This window comes from Neomonachus schauinslandi, chromosome 13 (genome assembly GCF_002201575.2).
Source record: "Neomonachus schauinslandi chromosome 13, ASM220157v2, whole genome shotgun sequence".
In the NCBI taxonomy this organism is placed as follows: domain Eukaryota; kingdom Metazoa; phylum Chordata; class Mammalia; order Carnivora; family Phocidae; genus Neomonachus; species Neomonachus schauinslandi.
Genome location: NC_058415.1, coordinates 85984702 through 86003449, shown reverse-complemented (window position 1 = coordinate 86003449; position 18748 = coordinate 85984702). Strand labels below are relative to the sequence as shown.

Here is an 18748-nt window from a genome sequence, read left to right as displayed (position 1 = left end):
GATTGTATGAATTCAGAGAGATGGCCCCAGGGCTGGCACTTGATAGGCGGGACCCATCATTTTCAAAAGGATCTCCCTGGCTAACCCAGTCCCCCCTTGGCAGTGACAGAGGGGCAAGAAGACCTCCCACCCTCACCAGCTGCCTCCCTGCTCACAGCCTCAACCTCGGTCTCCAAGGACCAGATGGGATTTGAACTCAACCCCCTTCCAAGAGATTGCCACCTCCTCCGGCTCCATCCCCCTCCCCCCGCCCCCAGATGCTGGCTCAGCCCCTGCGCCCAGTGCACAGAGGAACCTCTGTCCTGGTCCTGCCCCCGATGGATGTTTTTTTGCTGGGTTGGCCTAAATAATGTGTCTTTCTGGGGTGGTGACCTGGCAGGAACAATCCACCAGCTACTTCCTCCGGGCCAAAGAGGAGGACCCCTGGCTGCTCTGGTGAAGGGTTCTGGGCCAGCCGAAGGCTCTCTGAGGCAGCCCCTTCTCGGCCACTGGAGTTGCAGCAGCTTCCACAAGGTGAGTTGGGGGCCGGAGCTTCCTCCCACCTGCAAGGAGTGTGGTGGGGGTGGGGCACTGTGGTGTGCAGCCCCTCTTTGGGGCTCTGTTTTCCTGTCCACAGCCCTCCTCCTTTGTGCCCTCAGCAGGCCTGCTGGGGACACATCTACTTCCTCCTGAGGTCAAAGGGGAAACCAGGTGAGCCTCACAGCCTGGAAGTGTCTTAAGGGGTCTCTTCTCTCAGAAGGAACTCGGGACCAGGCCAGGAACTCACACTCACACCTCATCTACCGGGTGAGGAAAGGGTTACCGGTTCTTCTGGATACCAGTGGGCTCCTGTGTCCAGGGTCACCTGGGCCCACCTGCCCACTCCAGCCTGTCAAGAACCAGCTACTTCCTGGTTCCAGGCGCACTGCCTAGGTAACGTGAGCTTATGGAGAGCGCCTGTGTGCAGGCCCACACCTGCTGGGGGCTCTTACTGGCCTCTCCTCCAAAGGCCTTTCCCTTGGGCTCCTTCTCTGTCCAGAGGGAAAGAGGCTACAGTTTCCAGGCTTGGCTCCCACGCTGGCTCTGCCCAGGAGGCAGTGGGGAGCCTGGGGCGGGTATTGACCCCTCTGTGGGCCTTGGTTTCATCCGTGTAAACTGGGAGCTGGGGTGGTGGGTGAGGAGGTCCCTGTGGGCTCTTCCTAGGGCAAAGATTGCTAAGGGGTAAGGAGGAAGGGTGGTCACACTTAGGACCCCCACTCTGGGACAGGAAAGACTGATGCAGAGGCCACCTCTGGCAGACCATGGACGGGCAGCCCTGTGGGGAGGACAGACTCTGGGCAGGGTTAGAGGGTAGCACCAGCATTAATATGGCCGCCCATCCATGAAGGCCCTGCTGTGGGCGTGGGGCAGGCCTGGGGCTTCCGGGCAGAGCAGCTCGTGGTTATTCAGCAGACAGGCGTGGGGGAATCCCAGCCTGGGCACCTGCGCACACCCCGAGCCTCGTTTTCTCCCCCTGGAGCCTGGTGCCCATCTCATTGGTTATTTTAAGGATTCAGTGAGGTCTGTCTGCAAAGTGCTTAGCGCAGGAGAAAGCACCCGACACACCGGAGCTGTTCTTATCCTTGTGATTATTGACATGTTGTTCTTGTTCTTGGGGCCCAGGAAAGGGAAGCCGGCCCTAAAACCGAGCCTCCGGGAGTCAGCCTGGGCCCGCAGACATGGCAGGCCTGAGGGGGGCGCTCCAGGTCCGGATTTGGTCCAGGAGCTGGGTTGTCGCACTTTCTGATTTCTGGAGTCCTTGTCATTGGCCTGGGGCAGGAAGCAGAGCTGGGGACAGGACGCCCCCGCCCCTGGTGTAGCCTCCAACCTGCGGGGTGACTTCGGGTAAGGGGCTCCTCTTCTCTGAACCCCCAACATCAGGCTTCCCACCGGACTGCCCTGTTCCCTGCCCCGCGGTTTTCTGTCCTGGGGCTGGCAGGGCAAGGTCTGGTGGCTGAAGTTGGGTGGGGCTCAGGAAGCAGAAGGAGTTGGACAGCAGGGGGGCAAGAAGCCTTGAATCCACCTTTGGCTCTCTCCACTGAGCCCTACTGCCAAGTGGGGGTGTCTCCACAGCCTAGACGACGGACCTTGGGCCCGCCCCCAGCCCACTTTTGTTTTAATGGAACACAAAGTGGTATTAACAAGTGAGTCCAGGGGCACCTGGGTGGCTCAGCTGGTTGGGCGTCTGCCTTCGGCTCAGGTCATGGTCCCAGGGTCCTGGGATCGAGCCCCACATCGGGCTCCCTGCTTAGTGGAGTCTGCTTCTCCCTCTCCCTCTGCCACGCCCCTCCCACTTGTGCATGCTCTCTGTCAAATAAATAAATGAAATCTTTAAAACAAAACAAAACAAATGAGTCCAGTGTAAACAACCTGGAACTTGACAAAGCAAAAGGTAACGGTAGCACCCACCCCTCCTGCCCCACAACCATTTTCCGGGGGAGACTACAACCAGTAGTCCGGTGTGGATTCTTCCAGACCTTTTGTGTACATTTACAAATATACAGCCATAGACAGCTGTATTTTTTAAAAGAAATCATGTTATAGATGCAGTTCATTTTTTTATAAGTTAAAAATTCATTTTTAGGGCGCCTGGGTGGCTCAGTTGGTTAGGCGACTGCCTTCAGCTCAGGTCATGATCCTGGAGTCCCTGGATCGAGTCCCGCATCGGGCTCCCTGCTCGGCGGGGAGCCTGCTTCTCCCTCTGACCCTCCCCCCTCTCATGTGCTCTCTCTCTCATTCTCTCTGTCTCAAATAAATAAATAAAATCTTTAAAAAAAAAAAATTCATTTTTAAATATAAAAACATTGTGTAATCACTATCTTAAAATTTCTGGAAAATATAGTGAAACACCCCCCTCAAAAAACAAAAAAACCCAAAGCAGCCCATAATCTCATCATTCCAGAAATAACCACTCTTTTTTTTTTTTTTTAAAGATTTTATTTATTGGTCAGAGAGAAAGACAGCAAGCACAAGCCGGCTGAGTGGCAGGCAGAGGGAGAAGCAGGCTCCCTGATGAGGGACTCGATTCCGGGACCCTGGGATCATGACCTGAGCCAAACACAGACACTTAACCAACTGAGCTACCCCGGCATCCCTGGAAATAACCACTCTTAACACTTTAATCACTGACAGGCCAAAGGTATTTCCATATTTTCATTTATTTCCTCCTTCTCTTTTCTTTTTGAATACTGTGATACATAGAAATGATGGCATGCGTCATACTTGTAAGTTATAAAACATAATAATATAACAAACCTCTTGAACCCAGGTCCCCGCTGAAAGACCAGAGTGGTATTAGAACTGCATGCCTCTGTGTTTCCTCCCCTCCCCTCCCCTTCCTTGCATCCCTGCCTCCCCCACAGAGACAGCTGTGTTCTTGACTTTTGCTGGTTTAAAACTTTAATCATTTGGATAGGCAAAAGCTAAACCTGTCCCTGGCTGTGAGGGGTGCCAGCTATATGCTTAAACAATATAGTGTATAGGGGCACCTGGGTGGCTCAGTTGGTTAAGCGGCTGCCTTCGGCTCAGGTCATGATCCCAGGGTCCTGGGATCGAGCCCCACATCGGGCTCCCTGCTTAGTGGAGACTGCTTCTCCCTCTCCCTCTGCCTGCTTCTCTGCCTACTTGTGCTCTCTCTCTATCTCTCTGTCAAATAAATAAATAAAATCTTTTAAAAAACCCAATTTAGTGTATAGTTTTGTCTTCCAGGACTTGTCTTTTTCACTGCTCATGTTTCTAAAATCCATCCATGTCATTGTAGCTCATTCATTTTCCCCTGCTATATAATATTCCACCTCGGCATCCTGCCAAGGAAACAAATCCATTCTCCTGTTGACCAATATATGGGGTGTTTCCGGTTTTGTGTTATGTCAAGCCCTGCTACTCCAAACTTCCTTGTGGACATGTGCAAGAATTTCTCCAGGGGACATATCCAGGAGCGGAAAGCAAATTTTTACTATTTCCTTTTCCAGAATGATTAACTTCTTTCACTTGCTTTCTTCACTTAAATAGCCTGTAAATATCCTAGACATTTCTTCCTGTCCGAGCATATTGATCTGCATCCTTCATTTTAGCTGGGCTGTTCCTTTGTTTTTGTTTTTGTTTTTTTAAAGATTTTATTTATTTATTTGACAGAGAGAGATACAGCGAGAGAGGGAACACAAGCGGGGGGAGAGGGAGAGGGAGAAGCAGGCCTCCAGCCGAGCAGGGAGCCCGATGCGGGGCTCGATCCCAGGACCCTGGGATCATGACCTGAGCCGAAGGCAGACGCTTAGCGACTGAGCCACCCAGGCGCCCCTGTTCCTTTGTTTTTTTAAGCAGGCCCCTGTCATGGCCACATCACATAAAACGATGTCATGAATACCTCAATGACTCTAAGAAGTAACATAACATTTTTAATCCTGACAACACCCTATGAGGTCGTTCTTCCTATTTTCCAGAGGCAGAGGAAGGGCAAGTAATATGCAACCCTGAACAGCTAGTAGGTGGCACAGCTGGACTTGAATCCAAGGGAGGACCCCTGAGTTCACCCACGGTGACTAGTGGATACAGGGCTCTGGAGGCCCCGGGTAGGGGAGCCCAGGAGAAACTCAACTGATTCCAAGCGCAGTGTGCCCCGGGACTCAGTTTCCCCATCCGGGTCGTGGAGGCAATGAAGCGAGATAGAAGCGGGTCCGACTGACACTGAAGGGCTCCGGAAGGCTGTTGTGATTTTTTTTCATTGCCACTACCGACTGCCCAGAGGAGCAAGCGACGCGCTAGTGCAGTCAGGGCTCGGGGTCACCCGCCCCTCACCCTTCCCCGCCGGCACCGCCCCGGGGCGGAGCCACCCGCGGCCCCTCCAGGCTCCGCCCGCCTCCCCGGCCTGGGCCCGAGCGACGGCGGCGGCGGCGCTAGGACCCGGCGGGCGGGGGCTGCGGCGGGGCCTGGGCGGCCGGAGCAGCGCGGACCCCGGCTCTCGGCTCCCGGCGCCATGTGAGGGGGCTCGGGGGCCGCGGGGGGCCGGGCGCTCCCCGGGGGAGGTGAGCGGGCGCCGCGCGGGGGCGGGCAGCGGGAGGGGGGCGCTACCTGCGCCCAGGGGCAGGGGCCGCGACCCCCCGGTCCAGGGGGAAGATGCGGGGCCCCAGGGCTCCCCTAGACCCACTCTCGGCAGCCGCGCCTGGAGATCCCGGTCCTCGCGACCAAGGGCTGTCGCAGGGTTCGCGGGGCCCCTGCCGCTGACTACCCTATTAGAGCTCGGGGACCTGCCGCCGTCCTGCCTCCCTCCTCTTCCCAGCTGGGGCTAGGGCTCTGGACCGCCCGGAGTGCGGGAATTGGGGAGGGGTCAGCGCAAGAGGAGAGGGTGAGTCGCCCCCCACCAGTGGACCCACGGGCTCAGCGACCCCCCATGTAGACATTAGGAGCCCCCCCTTCTCCCCGGAGCCCTCCTCCCACGCGGCTTGTGGGGGCGTCTCGACCCTGCAGGAGGACTCCCCCGGCTGAGAGAGGCAAAGCCCCCAAACAGAGGGCAGGGTGTGGCCCCCACCCTTAGCCCACGGACTGAGCCCTCCTGCACTGCCAGCCTCGGGGCTGAGGACAGGCTCCTGGCCCAGCGCTCTGAGCTGCCGCCTCCCCAGCCTGAGCAAGTCGCTCCCCAGCAGGCCTGCTCCCCAGTGCTAGGCCGGGTGCTGAGCACAAACTTGGTGGCCTCTGGCCCATTCCAGCCCAGGGAGATCCTGGAAAGAGATCCTGGCAGGATCAGCCCCGGGCTGCTCCCTGCCAACAAGCCTGTAAACAAGGCTCCCTAGCAGACTCTGGGCAGCTCTGCCTCTCTGAACCTCAGTCTCCTTATCTGTGAAATGGGGAATGAGAGCCCTTCCCTTGCAGCGTTGCCAGGAGGATGGGGTGAGTGGATGATGCGTAGTGTGGCTTCCTGCACACCTTCCTCGATATTAGAGGGAAGTGACTAGGTTAGGTGTCGGAGAAGGGGCAGTGTTTTCATTCACAAGCTCGAGGTGAGGAAGGCTTCCAACAATGAATAACCACAAGACTAGCAGCTACTGACAGGCACTGACCGAGCACTTTCAAGCCCCGTGCTTCCCTTGCCACATCTGCTCGAATCCTTTCAACAACCCCGTAAGTTACCTACTCTTATTATTACCATTTCAGAGATGAGGAAACTGAGGCTCAGAGAGGTCCCATGGCTTGCCCGAGGCCCCTCAGCCAGTAAGTGGTGGAACCGGGATTCACACTGGCACCTGAGATGCTGTATGACCGTGGCCTTATCAGAGCAGGATTGTGACGGGGCTGACCAGGGGGTCAGTGGACCTGGTTGAGGGCACTGCTCAGGCAAAGGTGGGAATGTAGGGGGTGAGCCTGGGAACTGGAGTGCCCTGGTGTGTCTGGAGCGGGGGTGGGGGGTGGGGGTGGGGCATAAGAAGGAAACGGTAGTGAGGAGAGGTTCCGCCCAGACGGTGAGGGCCTGGACTGCCAGAGGGTCAGTGCTGGTGGGAGCGACGCAGGGATTCTGGACTCCTGTCTTGCGCCCTAACGGGCTGTGAGTCCAAAGACAAGCTGCTTTTGTCTTCTTTTTTTTTTTTTTAAAGATTTTTTTTTTAATTTTTTTTTTTATTTGAGGCAGAGAGAATGAGAGAGAGAGAGCACATGAGAGGGGGGAGGGTCAGAGACAGAAGCAGGCTCCCCGCCGAGCAGGGAGCCCGATGCGGGACTCGATCCCGGGACTCCAGGATCATGACCTGAGCCGAAGGCAGTCGCTTAACCGACTGAGCCACCCAGGCGCCCCTGCTTTTGTCTTCTAATGAGCCTCAGTTTCCTGATCTGTATCGCGGGCATTGGACCCAATGAGAGTCCCGAGGGCTCCCTGACTGGCCCTCCGGCTCGGGAGAAATCTGAGACCCGGCTTGGGAGCAGGGGGGCTCCCGCGGAGAAGGGGCGGGGTTGGTCAGTGGGCGGAGTCGGAGCCCAACCAATCAGGAGAGGCATTGGGGGGAGCCTCCTTTGGCCTGAGGTTCTGTGGCTATTCCTGGTGGCAGTGTAGGAGTAAACAGCGGCCAGGTCAGGGGGCGGGGATAGCGGCGGGAGCTGGGAGGCCCCTGGAGGGGAGGACCGAGCTGGGGAGCCCAGGGCACCCGCTTCTTCCTCTGCACACTCTCCCTTTGGCCTTGAATCTGGTGGAGGTGGCTGGATGCAAGTACTTACTCCCTTTTAACAGGTGGGGAAATTGAGGTCTGGAGGGAGCTAGGACCTGTGAGGATGTCCCCTCACAGCCACGGCCGCTGAGGGCAGATGGGCAGGAAGGAAGGTCTGTCCTGGGCTGCAACGTTACTGGAGACCCCCCCACCCCCACTCTCAGGGTGGGGCTCTGATTATAGCCCATTGGTGAGTCTGCCCTTAATCGCCGAAGATCTTATTGTTAATTAACGAAGTCATTCAGCGAACCTCCTGCACCCATTTCCGTGGCTTCGGAGGCACAGCGGAGAATGTGAGTGAGGATCTGAGAGCTCTCAGCCTAGCCGGGAGGTGACACACAGGAAGTTGCTGGCCTACCCCAGGCTTGGAGGATGAGAGGGCATGAGCAGGGTGCAAGAGGGCAGGGTGTTCTAGATACAGGGGACAGTTTGTGCAAGATCTGGAAGGGTGCCTGTGCAGAGGAGTTTGGGGACCTAGAAGGAATATTGCTTTATTCCAGGGCCACAGGGACCTAAGTCAGAGTTTGGGAGTGTGTGTGGGCGGCGGACAAGCCCCCCAGCTGGGGAGCCAGCTTTAAGGCCTGCCAGCCCTCTAGGAGAGCTAAGGTGTGGGGAGGTCCCTGCTCAGAGAGCAGAGTGGGAGAGAGCCAGGGGCAAGGAGAGAGACAGGGCTCTGCCACCACCTGGCTGTGTGACCTCAGGCAGGTTCCTGCCCTTTCTGGGCCTCAGTATCTCCCTCTGCAAAATGGATATGGCCCTGAGCCTTGAAGTCACGGGTGGGTAGGAGAGCTGGTTGTGTGGGGAGGGTGTAGCCTTTGATCAGCTGTATTAGGGGAGAGTGCCCAAGCCATAACCTTTCTGTGACTTGCAGGTGTGACCCCACATCCCTGCCCCCTGGGCCACCTGCAGGACGCCGGCCCCTGCCCCTCAGCAGACGCCGGAGAGAGATGAGTAGCAACAAAGTAAGTCCCCCTTCATTTCTTGTCCCCATCTCAGCCTTTTACTTCCTCAGCAAAATGGGCTCCTTTGGACCTGCCTCAGACCCAGGCCACCACCAGTGTCTCTTCCTACCAAGAAGTGCCTGATGCCTGAGAGGCCCTGGCTTGAGCTCTGCTGTGGCCACTGATCTCTGGCTTTGGGCGAGTTCCTGTCTCTCTCTGGGCTAGGTCTACCTCTGTCCTCCTAGGTTTGACTGGTCCATCTGTGGTAAAGGATTGGCTGAGAAGGTGACTGGGAAGGGCGGGGGGGAGGGGCAGTGGTCAGAGTCAAAGACGACAGAATGTTCTGAGCATCACTCTGACGGTGTCAGAGTGATCCATTCATTCACGTTTTCCTGAGCTGCCTCGGTCCCAGCCCTCAGAGCTCATGGTCTAACTAGGGGGGACGGCAGTTTGAATGCAGTGTGACTGGTGCTGGGATGGGGGTGGTGCCTGGACCCGTCTGGAATGACGAGCAGGAATGAGCCGGGCATGGCAGGTGGCAAGGACCTGAGGTGGGGGCCTGTAGGGTGGCTGGGCACTCACCAGCCTCTCCCCTCTCCAGGAGCAGCGCTCAGCAGTGTTCGTGGTTCTCTTCGCCCTCATCACCATCCTCATCCTCTACAGCTCCAACAGTGCCAATGATGTCTTCCATTATGGCTCCCTGCGGGGCCGCACCCGCAGGCCGGTCAACCTCAAGAAGTGGAGCATCACTGACGCGTACGTCCCAATTCTTGGCAACAAGGTAGCGTGACCGCTTTGGGGAGCTCTCCAAGACCGGGCTGACGGCTCATCTTCCCCACTGCCCACCGTCTCTGTTCCCACCTCCTCGACCTCTTCTCTCTGCTACTTCCATTCTTTCTAAAGGAAAGGGGGGGACCCCAGCAGTCATGGCCCTGGTTCCAGTGCCTTCAGCCCCCTGTTGGCTGTGTGACCTCCGACAGGTGCCTTGTCTCTCTCTGGGCCTCTGTTTTCTTTAAGGTCCCATTTTTAGCGCTGATGTCCTACTGCCTCCTGAGTCAGAATCCCTAAGGAGAGGTGTCTCTGGTCTTCACTGATCTCTGTCTCTGCTGGGGAGTCCACACAGGGTTTGGGAGCTGAGCACTCGAGTACTTGACAATACAAAAACAGTCATAATAATGGCTGTCCTTTGTCAGTTGCCTGCTGTGTGTGCTGGGCACTGTGATTAGCAGTAATCATCATACCAACCCTGTGAGGTCAGCATTGTTAGCCCCTTTGAAGAGATGGGGAAACCAAGACTCAGAGGTAAAGTCACTTATCCAAAGCCACACAGCAAGGGAGGGGAGGAGCCAGGGTATTGCCCCAACCCCCCTCAGAGTTGCAGCTGTGTAGAGAAGCCAAACGTTATTCCCAGGGCTTCTGTTTGCCTTGGGTAGCCATGAGACTCAGGTTGTGTTTTTGGGGTTCACCCTATAATCCTCTAAACCCTAAATGTTTTCCAGGATGCCAGGGAGATAATCAATGGCCTGGAATATGGACACCTTCCAGGAGGAGGAGGTCTTCTGATCCTGCCTGTCTTCCTCTCCTCCCTCACAAATCCTCCTAAGTCTCTCAGGATCTGAATACACCCTTACTGGGAAGGGGCCCATAGATCAGCACCTAATCGAGACCCTAAGAACTCTTAAAATAAAAATAATGGAACCTGGGGCGCCTGGGTGGCTCAGTTGGTTAAGCGACTGCCTTCGGCTCAGGTCATGATCCCGGAGTCCCGGGATCGAGTCCCGCATCGGGCTCCCTGCTCGGCAGGGAGTCTGCTTCTCCCTCTGACCTTCCTCCCTCTCATGCTCTCTGTCTCTCATTCTCTCTCTCAAATAAATAAATAAAATCTTTAAAAAAATAAAAATAAAAAAAATAATGGAACCTGGGAAAAGTGGAAGAGCTTGAGTGTAGGTGACACAGCAGGGAATGAGGCAGCGCTGGGCTTGTGGCTGCTTCCAGCCGGACAGGGGAAGCCAGGAGAGCCCAAGGAAGCTGGAAAAGTCATCAGTTGAGGTCCATGGGACCTGTTGTTGGATTTTGCAGTAAGGGCTCAGGGAAGACTGCCTGGAGGAGGTAGAACCTGAGCTTAGGCTTAAAGGGTAAACAGGATTCTGTGGGCAGAAAATAGGCCCCAGAGAACATGTGTTCCAACTCATTCACCAGTGGGGAACAGTGGGGCCCAGAGGCCCAGAGGCCCAGAGGCCCAGAGGGGGCTTCCACACCCTTTCCTGACTGACAAGGTGGTGTCTTGTTTGTGGGTAGTGTGGAAATGTCAGGGGTGCCCTGGGAAGGATGCCTTCTTAGGGGAACTGGACTAAGGCTGGGGCTCTGTGGCCATATAGACCTGGGTTCCTACCCAAACACTGCACTCCTCTGCTGTGTGACTTTGGGGACATCCCTGCATGACTGTCCTGTCCTCCTGTTCCTTCAGTCTGCCCTAGCCGAGTGGCCTTCTTTTGCTTCTCAACACACTGTGGTCATTCGCACTTCAGAACCTCTGGTCTTGCTTGTTCCTCCTGCCTTGAGTACTTTCCTACGTGGTTCCTTTTCATCCTCCAGGTCTCAGCTCCGAGAGCCACCCCCCCCCCGTGATCTTTCTAGAGTAGTCCCCACTCCTGTCCCTCTTGATCCCTTGCCCCTATTGTATTGTCTTTGTAGCATGTTTTACTCCACCTATCATTAGTTTGTCTTTTATTTGTTTACTGTCTGTCTCTCTGACCATGAACCTCTTGAAGGCAGGAGTGGGGTCCCTTTTATTCATTGCTCTGTCCCTGGTATTTGGCCATTAGCCAGCTTGCTGTAATATTTGTTGAATATCAAGTGAATAGCCTTTAGTTTCCCTGTCTTTAAAATGGGCAAAATAGGGGTGCCTGGGTGGCTCAGATGGTTAAGCACCTGCCTTTGGCTCAGGTCATGATCCCAGGGTCTTGGGATCAAGCCCCGCTTTGGGCTTCCTGCTTGGCGGCGAGCCTGCTTCTCCCTCTCCGTCTACTGTTCCCCCTGCTTGTGCTCTCTCACTCTCTGTGTCAAATAAATAATTAAAATTAAAAAAAAAAAAAAAGGGCAAAATAGGGGCACCTGGGTGGCTCATTCAGTTGGGCGGTCAACTCTTGATTTCAGCTCAGGTCATGATCTCAAGCCCGATATTGGGCTCCGCGCTTGGCGTGGAGCCTGCTTAAGATTCTTTCTCTCCCTTTCCCTCTCCTCTGCCCTACCCCCCCACCCCGTGCTCTCTAAATAAATAAATGAATAAATGAATAGAAATAAAATAAAATGAGCAAAATAATTCCTGCCTCCTAGAGGCCTGGATGTACAGAGCATAGGGCCTGGCACTGAGTGGATGTGACAGACAGCGTTGATTTTCCTTGCCCCCTCCCAGACACTGCCCTCCCGGTGCCGCCAGTGTGTGATTGTCACCAGCTCTAGCCACCTGCTGGGAACCAAGCTGGGCCCCGAGATTGAACGAGCCGAGTGCACAATCCGCATGAACGACGCGCCCACCACGGGCTACTCAGCCGACGTAGGCAACAAGACCACCTTCCGTGTGGTAGCCCATTCCAGCGTATTCCGTGTGCTGCGGAGGCCCCAGGAGTTCGTCAACCGGACCCCTGAAACCGTGTTCATCTTCTGGGGGCCGCCGAACAAGATGCAGAAGCCCCAGGGCAGCCTTGTGCGTGTCATCCAGCGGGCAGGCTTGGTGTTCCCCAACATGGAGGCCTATGCCGTCTCTCCCGGCCGCATGCGCCAATTTGACGACCTCTTCCGGGGTGAGACGGGCAAGGACAGGTACCAGCCTCCTGCCTGCCCCCTCTGGCCAGCCCTGTGCTCTCCCTCAGCATTCTCTGCCCAGAGGGCGTGTTATTCCTAGCATGCACTGTTCTCAGGGTGTGGTCACTTCCTGCCACCCTCTGGTTAGGTTTTCCTCGGGAATTTTCTTCATGTCCAGCCCCTAGCAGGAGTCACTTCCAACATGCTCTGCATTGTGTTGTCTCCCCAGGAGGGCTTCCTCCCAGCATGCATTGCTCTGAGGGAACAGGGCTCCTAGCATGCTCTGCTCTAAGGTGGCACATGCCTAGCATCTTTCTAGGAGAGCTCCCCACCGCTCGTGGCAGGTATTCACTGTGCCCAGCATGTCTTGCTTTAGGCAAGTAGTTGCTCCCAGCATGCTCTAGCCTAAGGATACATCTTTCCCAGCATGTCCTTTTCTGGCTGATCTCCCCAAAGCAGCTAGGCCTCTGCTATCCAATAGAAATAGAATGCAAGCCATATATGTAATTTAGATTTTTATAGTAGCCAAATTAAAAAAGTAAAAAGAAACAGGTAAAATTAATTCTAATATATTTTGTGTAACCCAATACATCCAGCATAGAGATCCTTTACTTTGTTTGATTTATCCCTAAATATTTAAGATTTGAGGGAGCTATTATAAATTATGTTTAAAATTTTAGGGGTTCCTAATTATTCATTGCTAGTATACAGAAATACGATTGATTTTTGTGTATTGACTTTATATCCTATAATCCTGCTAAACTTACTTATTGGTTCTGGGAGATTTTTCTAGGTTCATTGGGATTTTCTTTACACGTAGTCATGTTGCAAGGACATGTAATTCAGAACAGTTTTATCTCTTCCTTTCCAATGGGTATACATCTTATTTCTTTTTCTTGCCTTATTACACTGGCCAGGACTTTTGATACAAGGTCAAGTTGTGTGGGGAGTGGGGACAGTAGCCTTGGTCCCAGTCTTAGTGGGAAAGCATTTGGTCTTTCATCATTGAATAAGATGTTAGCTGTAGAGTTTTTAGCTGTCCTTTATCAGGTTGAAGAAGTTCCCTTCTCTAATTTGCTAAGAGTTTTCATCATTATTGGATATTGAATTTTATCACGTGTTTTTTTTGCCTCAATTGATATGATCATGTGGTTTTCCTTAAGGCTATTTCTATGGTGGATTATACTACCATATATATTTTTGAATATTGATTGATTTTTGAATATTGAATCAGACTTGCTTTTCTGGAATAAACTGGTTATTACACCACCAATAATACAGCACCTCACTTGGTTGTGGTGTATTATTTTTATATATTGCTGGATATGATGTGCTAGTATTTTGTTGAGATTTTTGTGTCTGTGCTCATGAGAGATATCGATCTATAGTTTTGTTTTTGCACTGTCTTTACCTGACTTTGGTCTTATGGGTAATGCTGGCCTCAGAAAATGTGTAGAATTGGTGTTATTTCTTCTTTAAATGTTTGGTAGAATTTGCCAGTGAAACTATCTAGGCCTGGAGAGTTTTTTTTCGAAGGTTTTGAACGATGAATTCAATTTCTTAATAGTCACACATACTCAGGTTAATCTGTTTCATCTTGGCTGAGTTTTGGTAGTTTCTGATTTTCAAGAAATTGGCCTATTTCATCTAAGTTGGGAAATTTGTGTATGTAATTGTTTATGGTTTGCTTATTGCCCTTCCCATGTCTATGGGGTCTGTGATGATATCCTCTGTTTTATTCTTGATATCGGTAACTTGTGTCTTTTCTCTCTTTGTCAGTCTCACGAGAGGTTTATTTTCTTTTTAAACTTCCCAAAGAACCACCTTCAATCAAATATATCCAAACTATTTTCAGTTCAACATATAGTCAAAAACTACCAGTGACATTTTCTGTGTTCGTTCTTTCATACTAAAGCATCCTGTTCATATTTATACTGATAGCACATTTCAGCCACACGTCATGTGCCCACATGTGCCCACATGTGGCTCCTGGCTGCTCTAGTGGGCAGCTCCGTTCTAGGCCCTTGGCTCCTTTCCATGCCCTGCTCTGAACCTGTGGTCACAGCGTGGCCTTCTCTGATGAGGCTCCCGTTAGGCGTTTGCTTCTAGTGTGGGCACAGCGGCTTCTAGCAAGCTCCGTCAAGCAAGACCATGAGTCTAGTAAGTTCATGGTCACTTGCAGCCTGCCCTACTGTGACTAATCTCCCCAGGAGTTGATTCCCAGCATGCACTGTTCTTTCAAAGGAGCTCTCCCCACACCCCGCATCTCTGCCCAGACCACCCTCTGCCAGCATGTACATGCTCCCACGGTGGGGCTGGACTAGGGGGTCACCGAAGTGGGGAGAGGGCCCCAATGGAGGGGGTGTGGGAGGAGTTCTGGGAAGCTCCAGGTGGGGTTGACCATTCCTTCCCATCTGCATGCCCCTTCATCATGCCCCCTCTCTGCCCCCAGGGAAAAGTCCCATTCGTGGTTGAGCACCGGCTGGTTCACCATGGTGATTGCAGTAGAGTTGTGTGACCACGTGCACGTCTATGGCATGGTCCCCCCCGACTACTGCAGGTGAGCCCCCCCTCCCAACAACACCCAGTCACTGGCTGCAGGATGGAACCCCGGAAACTTTGGCTGGGGGGTGCCTTTGAGGGCCTCTATTTAATGGTATTCAAACTGCTCTGCGGAGATCTAGGCTTCGTGGGGCTACCTATCTCAGGGGCCTCCCCTCAACTCAGCCAGAGTCCAGAGTTCGTATATTAATAATCACTATCATTAATAATATTATACAACAAGCCCACTAGGTGACAGCTATTCTTCACCGCGTACTGACCATGTTCCAGGCCTGGCTACATTTGTTAGGTCATTTACTCCTCACAGGGACCCTAATGGACAGTTGCCTTATTCTTTCTGTTCCGGAGATGAGAAAAACTGAGGAAGACGTTTTGTGAGTGGCCTAAGGTCCCACAAACAGTAAGCACTGGCCAGGCTCCAGAGCCCTTACTTCTTACTGCTACCCTACACCACCACCCTCTTAAGGAAAGGAAAAGTTTCAATCATATTAAAAGAAAAAAAAAAAGTTGGGTGGTCATAAATCTAGTCCACCCTACATCCATTTTACAGATGGGAAAACTGAGGCTCTGGGAGGGGCAGGGATTTCCCCCACTGAAGTCCTCCCGCAAGTCAGGAGCTGGGGAGCACAAGGGCCCCACTGGTGCCTCCCCCTGCCCTGACCGCTCCCATCTGCTCTGCCCCAGCCAGCGGCCCCGCCGCCAGCGCATGCCCTACCACTACTATGAGCCCAAGGGGCCAGACGAGTGTGTCACCTACATCCAGAATGAGCACAGCCGCAAGGGCAACCACCACCGCTTCATCACCGAGAAGAGGGTCTTCTCCTCCTGGGCCCAGCTGTATGGAATCACCTTCTCCCACCCCTCCTGGGCCTAGGCCACCCTGCCTGTGGACCTCTCACGGGGGTGCGCCAGAGGCCGCTCTCCTCCCAGCCACTCAACCAAGGGCCATCTCCTGGCCAATCAAGGCTGGCCGGAGTGTCTTCGGGCCAATCAGGGCCTTGTATCCTCCAGCCAGTGTGGGCCTGGGGGTATCTCTTGACCAATCAGGGATTTCAGCTATGTGGTTAATCAGGGGTGTTGGAGGTATTTCTTGTCCAGTCAGGGTCTGAGCATAGTCAATCAGGGTATTTCTGAAGTTATCTGAGGCTAAGGACATGTGCTTTCCCACGAGGCCTTGGTTCAGAGCCCCAGGATGGACCCCCCCCAACATTCCCTGTTGGCTGGGACAAGGGGGTCCTGTCCGGAGCTGGGAGCTCTGTGCTGCTCCCTCACTTCCCAGAGCCAGAAAGAGAGGTTGCACGGGAGTGGGAGCTGTGTCTGGAGGCCAGGCCAGGGCATTTGTGGGGTGCTTGGGGGGGGGGCGGTGGCTCCTAGAGGTGGGAGCCAGCATCCGGGTCTTGGCTCTGCCCTGATTGGCTTTGGACAAAACCCTTGCCCCCTCTCTGGTCGCCATCCTGCCTGTGTCAGGTTCTAACGTGGAGTCTGAGGCCCCCTCCTAATTTCCCCACTGACCTCCTTGGGTCTGTCTTCCCTAAGACTGGACCCCTCCAGCCACCACCCCTTGCTGGGGGGCTCAACTCCCTGGGAGTCTAGAGTCCCCTTCCTCACCTCCTCCTGGAAACTTAGGGTATTTTTGCGTAAACTCCCACAGGGTTTGGGGGGGAGTCTAATAGGAAGGGGACAAACCTTCAGCTGTTTTCTTAGTCCCTCCACTCAGCTGCCATTAGTTTGGCTCTTAAAGAGCCAGGCTCCCTTTTCTGCCATCCAGCAGTGAGGCTTTCCACCTGTTGGAGTAGCCTTTGGGGCTGAGAAAGGGGAATCCCAGCCACACTGGGGTTTCATGCAGTCCCTTTGTCTGCAGCTGCTGGAGTCGTCCAAGGGTCTCCCCTCAGCTGGGCCTGGGAAGGCTCTCAGGGGACCAGGAGCCATGTCGCCTGGGTTCTGCCCCCTCACTCTACATCAGGCACTTTTTTGCTGGACCTCAGTGGGGTGGGCTTGCCCCTGCTCTTCCAGAGCCTGGAAGGGAAGACTGGAGGGCGGGCTTCCTGGAGGAGGCTGTGGAGCGGGAGGGGTCAGGTGGAGGAGGAAGAGGCCAGCAGCAAGCCTTTGCACATTGGGGTGGGGGCTGAGAGCCGGCAACTACCCCACACTTGGTTTTGTAACGATTTGTACAGGAATAAATGCACCTAAGCTCTGGTTCTGTTTCCTGTGTCTCTTGGATCCAGCTTGGCTCTCTCTGGTCCTGCTGTGGGCTTCCTCAGGACAGTGCCCACACCCTCCAGGCTGGGAGACACACAGGATGGCCAACTTTTGCAGCCGGCCAGTGAGTCATGTATTTTGCAGCTTGGGTGGAGGCCTTGCAGCTCCAGAGGTGTGTGGGGTTCCCAGAACCAAGCCCACCTGGCTTTTCCAGTCCCTCCTCCCCCGTTCCTGTGTCTCAGGCAAGTCACTTCACCTCTCAGAGCCCTGGTTCACTCATGGGTGAGACAGGTCCAGGCACTGTTCTCCAGGTTCTAGGGAGTTCTAGGAAGGGGAGGGGCCCTATGGCAGTTCTGTCCCAGACAGGCCCTGGAGGGTGCTAAGGACTGCGGGACAATGACACAGGGCACTTTGTAGAGGTGACATTCTTCTGAGGCCTGAAGGAGGAGGAGGAGGCCTGCAGAAGTTCGGGGGGCAGTGCTTCTGGCAGGGAGAAGGGGGAGGGGGGCATGATAGCGCTGTCGGCCAAAGCAGCTTCAGGGGACTGGAGGGAGGAAGCCAGAGCAGCACGATGAAGGGGCGACTGCTGGGGGCGGGGGTTTCAGAGTTTGGTTCTAGGGCCTGGGGGCGCTGAGGGCAGGGAGTGGAAATTTCCTGCAGGGCCCAGGGGGGAGGAGGCCGCACGGCTGCAGCCCTGGGAGGAGCCTGGTGAGTCCTGGACTCCACAGGGCTGCCGCCACCCTCTAGGCAAAAGGGTTTGTTTACTCCCAGTTGGCAGGAGGAAGGGGGTCCGTGACCCTGGCAGATTACAACCTGTTTAGGCAGATAAGATGCCCTTGGGAGCGGAGGCCTGACAAAGGGCGCTGTGTGAGACCAGGGTGGGCTGCGGGGACTCGGGGGAGGAGCTCTCCCCGGGCACAGGGCCAGCTGGGAGGGTGGGCCACAGAGCTGGGAGGCAAGAGGGGCACCCTGCTTTTGTCTCTCGCCCAGGTGTAGGTTCATGCAATATGCCGTCACGTGTCTTGCGCTGCGTTAGGTGCAATTGGTGAGGGAAGGAGAATGGCCCGAACAAAACCTGGTGGGCGGACCCACAGCCTCACTCAAGTCAGCAGCGAGGCCACAGAAGGAGGGAGCAGTGGGAAATGAGGCTGCTTGGGGCTAGATGGGAAAAGGCCCTGAGTATCAGCACGAGATGGGCTAAGTCACAGCCCTTGGACGGCAGCAGGATGGACAGGAGCCGGGACGTTGCAGGGCCCAGACCTGGGGCTCACCAGGTACAGTAATGGTGGTGGTGGTTGGCCTGTCAGAGGGACAGGGACTCCTTGCAAAGTCCTTACGTGGGGGGCCTAAGGCCCTGCAAGGGAATGGTAAGATGGCAATATGGCACACTTCCAGTCCCACACAAAGGCTTCTGGGAATGTGGGTGCAGGCAGAGGTTTCTAGGTAGATTCTCTCCCAGAACACTGTGGCCCTTTTGTCTGCTCATTTGTGGGCATGAAGGGAGGTGCCATAGGAGGGCACTAAGAGGGGGGTTGGTGGGGCGCCTGGGTGGCCCAGTCAGTTAAGCGTCTGCCTTCGGCTCAGGTCATGATCCCGGGGTCCTGGGATCGAGCCCTGTGTTGGGCTCCCTGCTCAGTGGGGAGCCTGCTTCTCCCTCTTTCTCTGCCTGCCGCTCCCCTTGCTTGTGCTCTCTCTGTTAAAATAAAATCTTAAAAAAAAAAGAGGGGCGCTGGTTGCTGGGGGTGGACCCTGGGACAGTTCAATTTAGCATCAGAAGGTAGGACTTGGGAAGATGCTGAGGGCAGGAGGCACGGGGCCCTCAACCCCACAAACTCACTGCCTCAGATGGGACCCAGCAGAGACTGGTCCACTCACTGCCAAAACTAACTTCCTAAAGCGACCTCACTATGGTCCTCTCTGCTCTGAAACCTTCACTGGCTCCCCAGTGTGGCCAGGACCAAACCTACCTCTTCCTTTGAGGTTCAGAGCCCCCCATATCCCTGTGCATCTCTGAGGCCTCTACCCCTGACCCCAGGC

The 18748-nt window shown here is 54.6% G+C and overlaps 1 protein-coding gene across 6 annotated transcripts; it reads left to right on the top strand.

The window, feature by feature from the left end:
- The first annotated feature begins 4929 nt into the window (after positions 1-4929).
- ST6GALNAC6 (ST6 N-acetylgalactosaminide alpha-2,6-sialyltransferase 6) lies at positions 4930-16702 on the top strand. 6 transcript variants are annotated; one of them, XM_021691230.2, is made up of 6 exons: positions 4930-5039; positions 8077-8167; positions 8748-8927; positions 11562-11968; positions 14403-14510; positions 15201-16702. In XM_021691230.2, exons 2-6 carry the CDS (start codon positions 8153-8155, stop codon positions 15619-15621), a joined length of 1131 nt encoding a protein of 376 aa, XP_021546905.1. In that variant the 5' UTR covers positions 4930-5039; positions 8077-8152; the 3' UTR covers positions 15622-16702. The 6 variants fall into 6 exon arrangements, with proteins under 6 accessions (XP_021546905.1, XP_021546906.1, XP_044776323.1 ...); XM_021691231.2 differs by lacking the exon at positions 4930-5039 and adding an exon at positions 5986-6132; XM_044920388.1 differs by lacking the exon at positions 4930-5039 and adding an exon at positions 6187-6222 and having other exon boundaries at positions 15197-15471.
- The last annotated feature ends 2046 nt before the right edge of the window (positions 16703-18748 follow it).

Excerpts from the sequence above, each read along its gene's own strand:
- ST6GALNAC6 (XM_044920386.1), top strand. Across the intron at positions 11,969-14,402 it reads GGTGAGACGGGCAAGGACAG|GGAAAAGTCCCATTCGTGGT; the intron begins GTACCAGCCTCC and ends CTCTGCCCCCAG. Across the intron at positions 14,511-15,200 it reads GTCCCCCCCGACTACTGCAG|CGGCCCCGCCGCCAGCGCAT; the intron begins GTGAGCCCCCCC and ends TGCCCCAGCCAG.